This window comes from Siphateles boraxobius, unplaced genomic scaffold, assembly GCF_051911475.1.
Source record: "Siphateles boraxobius isolate OS27281-9 unplaced genomic scaffold, OSU_SipBor_1 49, whole genome shotgun sequence".
In the NCBI taxonomy this organism is placed as follows: domain Eukaryota; kingdom Metazoa; phylum Chordata; class Actinopteri; order Cypriniformes; family Leuciscidae; genus Siphateles; species Siphateles boraxobius.
In genome coordinates this window covers 4995001-5008867 of record NW_027509130.1, presented here as the reverse complement: position 1 = coordinate 5008867, position 13867 = coordinate 4995001, and the positions used below count along the sequence as shown (strand labels likewise).

Here is a 13867-nt window from a genome sequence, read left to right as displayed (position 1 = left end):
ATCCTGTCCAAGCTGCAGACCACGGCAGTTATAAGACACAACTCTCATAGCAGTTTATCATTATTTAACATGCATGGGATGCCCTTGATTCAGGCGCACTCATCTCTGTGTCAAGTGATGCTTTAATACCAGCCCCTACCGCAGCCCTAGGCTTGCGATTCTCATAGAAGTGCCTTACATAGGTCCCTTCTGGCCACAGCTGCGGCACATACATCTCTGCTACTTCCTTGCATTCAGCTGTAACTTTAAAAGAGCTGAAGCGAGTATACTAAGTGTCAATCTTCTGACAAGTCACATCTCTGGAGAGTTGTTCTTTTAAATAACTAGCCAGAGTCTCTGAGTCTAAGTCAGGAGCAAGCTTTGTCACAAACACACTCACCAGCTTAGTTGTCACTGCATGTATGTTCTCCACTGCACCAGTTCCAACTATTCCATAGGTGGTCTTCTCTCCGGGAGGATTCATACTAGTCTTGTTCTGTACTGCAGCAGGAGATCGTTTTCCAAAACGTTGCTTGCGCTTGCCATGCTTTAATACACGGCTCCGTGCATGTGACATCGCCACCTCAATCCCCCTGCCAGCTGTCTCTTCAATGGCGGGCAACGTTGAGGGTCCGGGTGCAGGCTCCCTGTGACTTGGTCCATGAAGCTGGGCCTACTCACTGGCCATGATTGTAGTTGCATTCCCCTTGCTGGCACTGGGTTGCTCAATCACACTCAGTCTTTTGCTAATTTCTGTAGTTATTCCACAAAGGTTCTCACATTCAGTCGACTGTTTAGTCACAGTATTTTTCATGGAGACCAACTCTACACTTAGGCGTTCACTCTTATTAACCAAGCAAGAGACATTGAGGCTATTAAAAGTCACTGATGGTAAATCATCCAAGTGATAGGACACAAAGCGAGGAACATTCTCACCAACCACATTCAGTACTTTTAGACAACTCTTAACATTATTGACATCTTTCAGTTGCCCTTTGTGAGCTACACAACGCTGCCCCCAGGACTCAGTTCAAACAGGATCTTCTTGGAGTTTTCAATCCACTCTGATCCAAAATTATTTACAGCCATCATTATAATGTCATCCTGAGGCATAGTCTTCAATTTGACAGAAAGGAAGCTTAACAGTTCATCTTCCACTATAGTTTTGCCATCAATAGTGGTGTAAATCTCAGGTTTAATCCTTTGTTTGATAACATGCCGTGCCGCTCAATCATTAGTTTGGGATATACTGTTACTGAGTTGTAACAGCCAGACAACCAAAGAGAAAAAAATTATCAGGTGGTGTTGATTGTCAAATGATTATGTCATAACACAGTCACTGAACTTATTTAGAGTCTAATCTCGGAGTTAGGTTTACCCTATTGATTACAGCAGCTCTGTGATTCTACAGCTGAACCGGGTCCGGTCACCAGGGGGCAATCGACAAGTTTTGGCTTCACTTTTCAGGGCTTGTGCGGCACGCTTGGTCGCAACATGTACTAGATAAGAGAACAGGCTAGCGGATTCAGAATATGAACATAACGCGAAAAGTTTCACGCTAAGCGATTTCCAGTGAAACTCTGACATAAAGTTGGCTTGACACTGGATATTCACACATTTAGGGACCGTCTCTAAAGTTACATACGACATTGGTATATACATTTCTAACTTCAATAGCATTTGAAGAGAATGACTTGGAGTCATACAACCAACTGTAAAGTGTGTATGTAGATGCCAGGCATGATGCACACCTTTAAGATTTTTAATAATATATTTAATAAAATAAAATGTTAAATCATGTGTAAATATTGGTATATTTTTCAGTAGGCCTACCACATGATCTCATATTTATTTTAATATCAACTATCTAAAAAATGTGCATCATGCCTGACACCTAGGCCTACATGAAGTTGGTTTTATGACTTCAAGTCTCTACAAATGCTATTGAAGTTAGAAACGTACCAATGTCTTATGTAACTTTAAAGATGGTCCCTAAATGTGCGAATATCGAGTGTCAAGCTAAATTTATACCAGTTTTTCACCGGGAATCGCTTTGCATGAAACTTTACACGTTACGTTCATATTCTGAATCCAATAGCCTGTTTCCTTATCAAGTATAGTCTACATCCCCAATCAGGTGCGAGTTTGGTCACTGAATTAGTCCATTAAGCAAGTGTACTGACCGCAGGGGAATCCTGCAGCACAGCGTGGCGATATAAAGTCAAGAAAACTAAACAACCAAGAGAAACATATGTCTACTACCTCAGGTTTAACGTTTTATCTGTACATCAGCATTCGGGGAATAACATTATAATCTCGTTCACGGTAGAGAAGCTGCTTACAAGTGCAAAACTAACTGTGAAGTCTTAAATGTAAACACAGCTTTTGTGTCTTTATCAGCTTTTCCATTAAAAAATATATACTGGCCTTGATAGGCTAATCATCACAAATACTTACCGCTTGCACCATTTCTGTAAATCCATTTTTATGAATGAATGAGTCTCTCACCCGTTGCTCTATATAGTTTCCAATTATTCTAAGTGGTTCAGTGTGGGCAAATTAAGCATCGGTGAAGCACTGAACCATTTAGAAGAATTTTTTTTGAAAATGGGTTCATTACTCAAAGCTCCAGTAACAGCGACCTCGCCTGGTGAAGTGCCAAGACTGTATCTAAATTAACCCGGCTAGATAGTGGACAGGAGGCTTTAAGACGAGTGAAATAAATGTAGTACCAATTCGTTCAGAGGGAACGGGTGACGCCGGCGTGCATAAAAACTGTTTAGCCAGTATAAAAAGGTGAGGGTATATTTTTGTGATTTATCCAGTACACCAGTGGGTCTTCAGATCTTGTACCGCTGTACCTCCACTGTAGCAGTTGCAGTGGTAGCTCCTGATGGTTCACCTGTGGCGGTGGCGCTGCGAACCACTCAGGTGATTCATTCAGTGAATGAAGCAGTTGCTGCTTTGGATGTCATATGTCACGTGACTTTCCCGTACCAAAGCAACCTTCGGAGCAGTGGTTCAAATGGAGTTGTAGTTAATGGTTTGAAGCACGTATCAAAGCTTCAGTGTCAGACTGCCATCACTAGTTCAGTGATTCACCAAAGCTTCATTTGCCCATCAGTCCGAACTAGTGATGGGCAATGTTCTGTTGTGTCAATGATGTTGAATCAATTTATTTAAAAACTACTTCAGATAAGTTTATGCTTTCTTATTTTTGTAGGTTTTATTCAGTAACAGTTTTGCTCCAGAGATCAATAATCTCACTGATCAATTTCTGACCTTATATGTTATAGATCGCTGCAGAAAAGGAGGCCTCTGTTCCTCTGCTGCTTTTGAAAGCTCTGGATGATCTGGACGATAATAACTTAAGGACATTCAAGTGGCATTTAAAAAGTTTGGGAATTCAAGGGTGTGAAAACAAACATACAACAGAGGTAGTGGATAAGATGAAACAGTATTTTGGACTAAATGGAGCTTTGCAGCACACAGTCAACACCCTGAAGAAGATTAATCATAACCATTTGGCTGAACAGTTAGAGAGCAAAATGTATTCTAATGATGTTTAATGTGCGTTTTAATAAAATATAGCTGTATCTTTGTATGCATCCTAATAACCATCACAGAGATGTTATTGAACCCAAGCTTTTGTTATGTGGACTTTTTTCATGTTTTCTCTTGTTATTCCCTGATTTTTCCTAAATTGTATTATAGTCTGTTATAAATAGCTATTTTTGGTTAACACTGTACAATAAGATTTCATTAACATGAAATAACAATCAGCAATACATTTGTCACAGTATTTGTTAACCTTTTTTATTGTTAGTTTAAAACAATAAAAATTTCATTGTTTTGTTCAGTGCATTAGCCTACAAATGTAATGTTAACAGATACAACTTTTTATTTAAAAAATGTATTAGCAAATGTTGAAATTAATGTTAACTTGTTTTAATAAATGATCTAGAATTATTGTTGGTTCTTAGTTCATGGTTACTACCAATGTTAACTATTGAAAGCTTGTTGTAAAGTGTTGCCTGTTTTGTTGTATTCCAAGGAGCCGGAGTACATAATTTAATTTCCCTTTTAGTTATTTTAGCACAATAAGCAGTTTTTTACTTTTTTTTTTTCAAAGGCACACAATCAATTTTTTTTCATTCAAAATTAACATTTAAATAACGAGTCAATACATCATTAATTCTTCCACAATGTGATCTGCCTGCAGAAAACTTTGAACACTGGCATGCCAGACAAGTAGTTGGCAATGCCACTTTGTAAAGAAAGACTACATGTCTGCACACATACACATTCAAAAAGGCATTCCTAGAGTAAATACGTACGCATGTGTATGCCATCACCATTTTTACGGTTTTGAAGTTCACATGGAGATTTACAATTCTCAGGCCACGAAAACGCCGTTGTTGTGTAAATAAATGCACATGATCCATCTAAGTTGTCTGTTTTCAGTTGTAAACGACCCCTAAATTAAAAACTATTGCGTTTTATATTTGAAATTAATTAATGCTGAACATACTTAAAGGGTTAGTTCACCCAAAAATGTAAATGCTGTCAGTATTTACTCACCCTCATGTTGTTCCAACCCCTTAAGACCTTCGTTCATCTTCGGAACACGAATTAAGATATTTTTGATGAAATCTGAGAGCCGGATCACTCCTCTATAGGCTTCTAAAGGGATTGAAACATGCAGGCCCCGAAAAGTGATTAAAGACATCATTAAAATAGTCCAAGTGACTACAGTGGCTCAATCTTAAGTTTATCAAGCGACGAGAATATTTTTGTGCGCAAAAACAAACAAAAATAACGACTTTATTTCAAGTATTCATTTCCTTCTCTGTGGGCCTCGAGTCAGTTCACTAGTGTAACAGCGTAGAGCTTCTGTTGTTATACGTCACACGCATCTCACACATGACCAGCGTCGGCCAATAGTGAGCCTAGGTGTGACATAGCTCTACACGATCACACTACGTTAACTACGTTAACACTACGTTAAGGAAATGAATAGTTAAAATAAAGTCGATATTTTTGTTTGTTTTTGCGCACAAAAAGTATTCTCGTCGCTTGATAAACTTAAGATTGAGCCACTGTAGTCACTTGGACTATTTTAATAAAAAACAAAAAAACCTTGCTAGAAAATAAGTACAATATCATTTGTACATAACCACACACTTATGTTGCTTTCTCACTGGTGAATTCTTGGCATTTACAGAAGCTGAACAACTTGCACTGGCATTAATGTCCACAGTGTTTTCCTGCTCTGAATTCTGCTCTAAATCTTGTGAAACAACAGGTAAGTCTTCAACAGCTTCTTCAGTTCGAGTTGAAGGTGTTACGTTGAGCAGTATATGTGTCTCTCGGTGACGTAACACATAACAAAGGACACAATATCTTCTTTGTTTTAATATGTTTCTTTGTCTGGTGTTTAAACAAGGTAAGACCTTGGTTGTTCAAGTTTATCAAGAATCACTGCAGTTTGCCATTTGCTCTCCTGTCTAATCGTCATTCTTTCCTTACTTCATTTCAGGTAGCTCTCTTGTCTCAAGATGAAAGTACTGCTTTCGTTTGACCTGTCTGTCTCTCAGTCGATTACACACCTGTCTGAAAACCTTGAGCATCGGCAGTTTCTTTGACACTGGAATCTTTGATTTCAGTCATGATGAGTAACTGTGCAGGGAAAGGCCTATTCCATCCAACGGCATGTTTCTATACTCCAGGAGACCTCTGTTACTGTTTTGTGATTTTTTTCAGCAGATTTTTTATTGCTCTCTCTCTCTCTTCCTGACCATTTGACCATGGAAATCCAGGACTTGAGGTAGTATGTGAACTCCCAGCCTGTTGTAAACGCTCGCATTTCAGCACTTACAAGCTGTCTACCATTATCTGAAGAGAGTTCACCTTGCACCCAAGACAGCAACATAGTGTCGGCCCAGATCCGGCCCACATTTGGTACACGTGGAATCCACACGTACATAACAGATGTGGGCCGGATCTTGGCCGATGTTGTTGTCTGGGACTCTGTGTCTGGTGAGCATTGCAATTAATTATTTGTTTAATTGTCATATCATTTAAAGCTCCAGTAGGTCACTTTTGTAAACAAATATTTGTTAAAACTGTCATTATGTCCTGACAGTAGAATATGAGACAGATAATCTGTGGAAAAAATCAAGCTCCTCTGGCTCCTCCCTGTACATCACAGAACAGAGCAAGGCGAGCATTTGTGCTTATAAAACTTAAAGTTTTGTATTTATTTTTGAAATGGCCGATCGTTTCGCTAGATAAGACCCTTATTCATCGTCTGGTATCGTTTAAAGCCCTTTGAAGCTGCACTGAAACTGTCATTTGGTCCTTGAAACGTTTGTGTGAAGTCCATTATATGGAGAAAAAGCCTGGAATGTTTTCATCAAAAACCTTAATTTCTTTTCGACTGAACAAAGAAAGACATGGACATCTTGGATGACATGGGGGTGAGTAAATTATCAGCAAAAGTTTTTTTTTAAAGGTGAACTAATCCTTTAACGTTATCTTACTAGCTATTTATAACTTATAGAAAGAGTGCAACGTTATAAAGTTACATGTATTGCAAAATACATAATGATTTGAGAACCAAGCTTGTAGTCAAAGTATGGGCAGGCCATAGTCAATGTAAAGCATATTGTTGATGTTTCGTTCCATAACGGTTTATAATCCGCCGTCATCGGTGGTCCTGCTTACTAGCCTGCGGGTTCATGGCAGGCTCCGCTGTGGGGGAGGAGCTGTGGAGGGAGGGCTGTAGTGCAGCAGAGAGCAAGGGGGTTGGACCTGTAAGTTGTGCTTCTTCAAATTTTCAGGCTAAGTCAACATTTTCTCAAAACTCCCTACTGCAACTTTAACTTAGCAATTTCAGGGTACTTGGAAAAGTAGTCCACACAGAGGAGGTAATCAGCATCTCTGAAGTGAAACAAATCCATTCTGACCTTTGACCATACATGAACTGTTCTTTTTTCCCTTTGAGACAAGAATCTCATGCACTATAAAACTCACATCCATCTCATCCTCTTCTCTGCTATCATGGAGGTAAGCTCTGCTCAGTGTGTCCGCAATGTGCAACTCTTTTCCTGGAACATATTTCACCTTTAGGCTATACTTTTGCAGTCTCATTCTTGAAAATTGTCTCCAATGGCTTGTGGTCTGACTCAACCTGAACACAGCATTCATACAGGTATTGCTTTCAATTCCTGAATAAATTTGTTCACAGTCTGTTAGTGTTCTCGAGCCGTACGCTATGGCTGTCCCTCCTGAAGGACCACTGCTTTTACACCTTCTGAGCTGGCATCCACAGACAAGATAACTAGCTGGTTCACATCAAAAAATGTCTGTGCATTTCATAAAAAAGCTGTGCTGTTCTTCGCTTTCCCAATGCCAGTGTGTTTCTACAGTACTTCAAGCAGCCTTCTGAGAGGTGCGGTCATTTCTGAAAGATTAAGGATGAACTTTACTAAGTACTGCAACATGCCTACATGCATGATTGATATGATCCTGAAGGTATATTTGGTTCATCTTCGGAACACGAATTAAGATATTTTTGATTAAATCTGAGAGCTGGATCACTCCTCCATAGGCTTCTTAAGGGATTGACACTTGTTCCCCGAAAAATGATTAAAGACATTGAGAAAGGGAAATCTCTAATTTATGTAATGATGTTGTGGCTATATGTTGTATTGTAATAATTGAGTGAACACTGTGAGGCGCTGTTGCATCACAACATTAATAATGGCAGGGAATATGCTGGATATTGGAATTTTTTGATTTGCAATAAAAATATGTTCCCTCTATTTTCCTACTCTTATAGCTAGAACATGAGAATCAACACATTAAAATTATATATTAACACGTTAAAAATCTGAAAGGTCTGACTGCAAACAAAATGTTTTCAAGATTCATCACATCTCTTTTCACAAGATATGATTCTCTTGCAGACATAATGTTTAATGTGCTCCCTGTTTAAAACATAAATGAAAACATAAAATAATATATAGTATTTGAATGTACTAAAAAATAATTCAAACTATATAGGCTTTATAGAATAAAGTGATACGTGTTAATTTATCAAAATTATTTTAAAGGGAAATAATGGACTTGGACACAAAATATCAAACACAATGCAGATCAAACCCTACTTGATTTGCGCTCAAATCAAATTATTCGGATATTATGTGTGTACTACTGTGTAGGTCATTCCCAGAACTGCCCCTGCTTTTTACTTTCTAATTGACCAATAAGAGAGCCCTAAAGTACCAGACAGCCAATCAGAGGACAGATACAAGTTTCGTTGCCAAGTGAAGGAAGAGGCAGTGAATCCGAGTGTCGCGGTGTGTTTGTAATGCGGAACGATTCCAGCTGAAATCATCCGATATTAACAATGGTATGACAGTTAAAAGCGCTTTTAAGGTAAGTATTTTATTTATCACATATTCAAAATATGCTTCCTTTCGTGGAAGAAAGTGACCCGTATATGTATCCGAAAAGCCAAGCGATATAAACAAAACATTGTTTCCGCGTCAACTCAACAAGTCACCAACAACAAACGTCACTCTCACAAATTGAATTCGCAGTTATCCAACTAAATGCTGTACATTTGGACATGGTACTATGGCCATACCTTATTTTTAAATATATACCTTTGTAGTACCACATATGTACAAATACCACACTATGATTACATACTATACTATATTAATATATATATATATATAATGTACGTTACATTCAGTACCATGGTAAATCTCAGAGTAGCCTAATATCGTTCAATGCCGTCTTTAAAGTGTGGATAAACCGGAATCATTTATATTTGATTCATAAACACCTAATAGTTATCTAAGCACTTGTTATCAAATATCATTTTGAAATGTTTTGTTGAGTTTAGTGATATTCATGTCGCTTAACTTTTGCTTTGACACATTTGTAGGATTCCTTTCAGTCACATGATGTGTGTCACGTGTCTCAATATTTCCCCGAGAAAGTCCTGAACAGATCTCAGAAAGTTACTTTTGTTCTCTCTCTGTCCCACAGCGTCACTCGCACATGTGACCTCCGTCCCTCCTCTGATTGGACGTCTGGGATTCAGATTCTCTGGACGTCATGGCAACAGGCTCATGGATGTGAGTGATGGAGCCCGCAGATGATCTGGCGTCGTTCGAGGTGGTTCACCTGTCGAACCCGGGCCTGCTGGGTCTCAGCGCTGACGTCGACGGACACGTCCCGCAGTCCAAGGAGAAGACCAAGCTCAAAACCAAACTCGTTTCTGCCTGGAATAACGTCAGATATGGAGGTGTGTGGAGAAGTGCATGTAGTTGTGTAGCAATTTTTGTAACCATTTTAATATTTTAAGCATGTTTTTGATGGACTGTTTGTGTCCAGCATTTGTATTTCATTGAATTTAAACTTATTTGATCTATACATTAATATCAGTCATGTGACCTCTTACATTATCCGCTCTTTTTCCAGTTGATTGCCGCCATCTTGAGTACCTACTGAGTACTGTCTATGGTACTGACAAGCATTAGCTAGCTAGCTTGCTACGATTTACAGCTTTGTACGGATAGTAAATGTAAATGGAGTAAATGGCTACGAAAGACAACATTTCACACCTCGATTGCCATGAAACGAAACGCTACTTTCAAAAAATATCATCGTTAGGGTGTGATCCTAACATGATACTTGATGCGTACTTTCAGCCTCTGTCAGTTGCTACTGAACTACCAATCCTGGCATTCAATATATATATATATCGTCGCTGCCCGATGAAACTCATGTATGTCCAAAACGGATACTTTTCAGGAAGTGAAAAAAACACCGTAATTTCAAAAGCAGTTGAACGTAGCGCTGCATACTTGGTACGGCATCTTTAAATGTAACCATATTCTTGCCAGTGTAATGATATAATCCACATTTGACCAAAATCGAGTTTAAATGGACGTATGTGCATATTTAACAGTAACGGTGGTCGATACGCGTTCTTCCGATCATTAATTAGAATGACCAAGTCGCGTTTCATATTGACAGATGAATAGGCTACAGTCAGTTTATTAAATAGCCTACGTCTCAGTTCATTAAATACGCTCAGTTTATTAAATAGCCTACGTCTCAGTTTATTAAATACGCTCAGTTTATTAAATAGCCTACGTCTCAGTTTATTAAATACGCTCAGTTTATTAAATAGCTTACGTCTCAGTTTATTAAATACGCTCAGTTTATTAAATACGCTCAGTTTATTAAATGTCTCTTGCAAACTATGAAGGGACAATGAATCAATACACTGACATGGCAATGCTAGACTGATACTTTGTTTGCACAGTCCTACCGTAATTTTGTGAATATATAATAAACTTGAGAACAGTTGTCAAAAACAAACGTTTGCTGATACTTTACCTCACAGTGTTATTCGGCTATCCAATGCTGAGCTTCCAGAGACGCTTAAGATGAAACTTCACGAGACTGGTGAGATGCCTCCACAGGGTGGGAAATACGCGGCGTGATTGACAGCTTTGACACCAAATGGATATTCGTGGAAATCAGATGACATGATTTCACAACTTTTCATTGGTCATTTAGATAACGTGAAGCATACTGTATACGGAAATGAACCTGGACATTTTATCCGTCGAAAAATCTCAAAATCGGCAAGAGGGACATACGCGGTTTTCATTGGACAGCGAATATATATTTACAGTATATATATTTCTGTTTGTTTAACTTTATACATAACCAACTTTGAATATATGTCACGTTGTAGCCTATGTTGAGACTGAGGCACCAGAACTGCAACTGATAGAATGCACGATACTACGATATTTCTTCAAAAGCAGATCGTGGAGACATTTTAACCGTCCACGATCAAAAATTGTGATATCACACACCCCTAAGCTAGCGTTAGCTCGCTAACAATATATTTACATCCACTCACCACAGACAAAATGAACACTGCACAGACGAGTGTTTGCAGTTGCTGTCCAGTCTGCACGCTTGATGGCTGCAAGCCACTGATGGCGTCTTTTTTCGTCCTGAGGTAACGTTAGCCTGTAAAAGATATTTTGGGGTCTCCTTTTTTGTTGTTGCACCCCAGCGCACAACATATTGAAGGCATTGCTAGCTAGTGCCTTTGCGACTGACATATCGATCTTGCCGAAATAGGTACTCAAGATGGCGGCAGACTAGTTTTAAAAGTGAGTGACGTGAGTGACGACGTTGATTGAATTAGCCTGTTAGTTCTGACAGCTAAGATAATTCCTCCATCTAATCAGGAGAACATAATAGTAATGTTACAAAAAATGCACTAATATCAAAATGCAGTAGATTAATGTCTATTTTTTTTACTCTTTGTTGGGCCTATTAAATGTAATATAATTTTATGTTTTTCACAGTAAATATATTATTATTGTTACTTTCAGCATATACACTATTAGTCAAAAGTTTGGAGTCGGTAATGTTTGTGAAAGAAGTCTCTTCTCCCCGAAGCTGCATTTATTTGATCTGAAATACAGTAAGAAAACAGTGACATATTATTACAATTTAAAATACCTTTTTTCTATGTGAATATATGTTAAAATGTAATTTATTCCTGTGATCAAAGCTGAATTTTCATCATCATTACTCCAGTCTTCAGTGTCACATGATCCTCCAGAAATCAGTATAATATGATGATCCGATGATCAAGAAACATTTATGATCATTATCAGTGTTAAAAACAGTTGCGCTGAATAATACTTTTGTGGAAACCGTGATACATTTTGTTTTTCATGTCTTTACTGTACTTTAATGTGATACATTTTCTGCCAGGATTCTTTGATTTATACATTTCAAAAGAACAGCATTTATTTAAAATAGAAATATTTTGGAACATTATAAATATCTTTACTGTCACTTTTAATCAATTTAATGTGTCCTTGCTGAATAAAAGTATTAATCTTACTGACCCCAAACCTTTGGATGGTAATGTATGTGTTTATATCAAAAGACAGCTGATGGGTTTCTAGTAGTTTGATAGTTTTGACCTTTATCTTCCTCTCTCACTAATTGACCCATTTCAGTTTACCCAGATATTAAAGTTGAGCTGTACCGCAGATGTCATCTTCACACACACACACACACACACACACACATCTGTGTTTCTGTGCAGGCTGGTCTCTGAAGGGCAAGCCGCGTCTGAGTAAGAGCCGTCCCGTGTGTCTGCTGGGACAGTCCTATCAGCTGAGCTACTCTGGTGAGCGGAGAGGACTGTGATGATGCACCGTTGCTCTGAGTGGCGCAGGCTTTGACTGTGTGTGTGTGTGTGTGTTACTCTCAGGAGAGCGAGAGTGTTTCCGGCGGGCGTTCTCCTCGCTGATGTGGATGACCTACAGGAGAGGTTTCCCGCCTCTGGACGGCTCGGCCCTCGGCTCTGACGCGGGATGGGGCTGCATGCTACGCAGCGCACAGATGCTGTTAGCTCAGGGACTCATCCTGCACATGATGCCTGCGGGTACACACTAAAAACCTTGACCTTATCACGCATTCGGACACTTCTGACCCGGAACAAATGTTAAAGAAATTCTTAAAAATGCACAGTTTTTATGATGGGAACCTAACTTAGAAAATGTGTCAATTAATACAATCAAAATACACATCATTTAATTTTTTTAAGAGATATAATCATATAAAAATATATATAGCTATATTTGCATTCAGGCCATTGTTGATCTGGATATCAGTTGTGGCTTTATCCATGATATCTTGGGGGATAATTATTATTATTTTTTTTTTGCTAGTTAGATTTGTCTCAAATATTTTTTTAAAATTAATTGCGCATCTTTTTTGTGGGTTTTAAGTTAGATTTGTCTAAAAAAATACTGTCAAAATACATTTTCTTATATCTCACACACTGTTAGGACTGAGTCATAAATATGCATAAACACTATAATAAACAGACTTAACAAATGTAAAAACTTTAACTCTCATCACGCATCCGGCCACTTTTGAACCAGAAGAAATGATGAAGCCCAGATGTCCCCCTGTAGTCAATAATTGTATCCCTTAAAACTCATCTTTAATCACCAAAATGACATATTAAAAGTTTTTTCCTTGGAAAAAAAAATGTATTCATGCCTTAAAATAGCTTGAATGTAACTCTACACTCTACACCCAACCCCCCACCAGTACATCAGGTATATGAAACGTTAAGCATTTTAAATGTTAGTGTCTCCTGCACCGTGTGTGTGCTGTGCATATAAACATGCGGTTCTGTGTGTGTGCTCTGCTCAGGCTGGACGTGGCCTGCGACGCATCACCAGACTAAAGATGACCTGCAGGTGCTGGACTCTCACACACAGGCCACCGGGTCCCTCAGAGACTCGGGTAAACCCCGCCGGCTCAGCCTGGGCATGACGCTGGACTGTGAGTCTCAGGAGGAGAGGACTCACCGCAGGCTGGTGTGCTGGTTCGGGGATCACCCCCCCGCCCCCTTCGGCCTGCACCGGCTGGTGGAGCTGGGCAGGACCTCTGGGAAACGGGCCGGCGACTGGTACGGGCCCGCCATCGCCGCGCACATACTGCAGTAAGTACTGAGTCTGGAACTCACAGTCTTGCTTTAACATCGTCGATATACTATAACAGTTTTTATTCTTATTTGAATTAAGTTTTATTAATTTTTTGCACACACACTCACTCACACACATTTACATACAAGTTTTCAAATTTCTTTTAGTTTTTTTTATATATGTCAATAGTTTTTTATTCATTTTTATTTCAGTTTTAGTTATTTTAGTACAGCAAGTTATACTAAACAAAAATGAGAAACCTGATGTTTTTATCTTGTTATTTGTTACTTTATTTCAGATAAAGATCATTTTATTTCAGTGAG

The 13867-nt window shown here is 38.7% G+C and overlaps 2 protein-coding genes across 5 annotated transcripts in view; both read left to right on the top strand.

Annotated features, from left to right (window-relative positions):
• LOC143710931 (myosin-9-like) overlaps window positions 1–3621 on the top strand; it is a 39005-nt gene extending 35384 nt beyond the window's left edge. For both annotated transcript variants that reach the window (XM_077202174.1, XM_077202175.1), the window contains one exon: window positions 3276–3621. In XM_077202174.1, the coding sequence (XP_077058289.1) occupies window positions 3276–3548 (273 nt within the window). In that variant the 3' untranslated portion in view covers window positions 3549–3621. The remainder of the gene's footprint in view (window positions 1–3275) is intronic.
• The window catches only part of atg4db (autophagy related 4D, cysteine peptidase b), a 66701-nt gene that overhangs the window by 47316 nt on the left and 5518 nt on the right, over window positions 1–13867 (top strand). Inside the window, exons 1-5 of one of the 3 annotated variants that reach the window (XM_077202176.1) lie at window positions 8289–8421; window positions 9043–9301; window positions 12149–12232; window positions 12317–12490; window positions 13270–13561. In XM_077202176.1, coding sequence (XP_077058291.1) covers window positions 9139–9301; window positions 12149–12232; window positions 12317–12490; window positions 13270–13561 — 713 coding nt within the window. In that variant the 5' untranslated portion in view covers window positions 8289–8421; window positions 9043–9138. Of the gene's footprint in view, window positions 1–8288; window positions 8422–9042; window positions 9302–12148; window positions 12233–12316; window positions 12491–13269; window positions 13562–13867 lie in introns of those variants that run through there. The other 2 variants (XR_013194698.1, XM_077202177.1) reach the window with 2 other exon arrangements.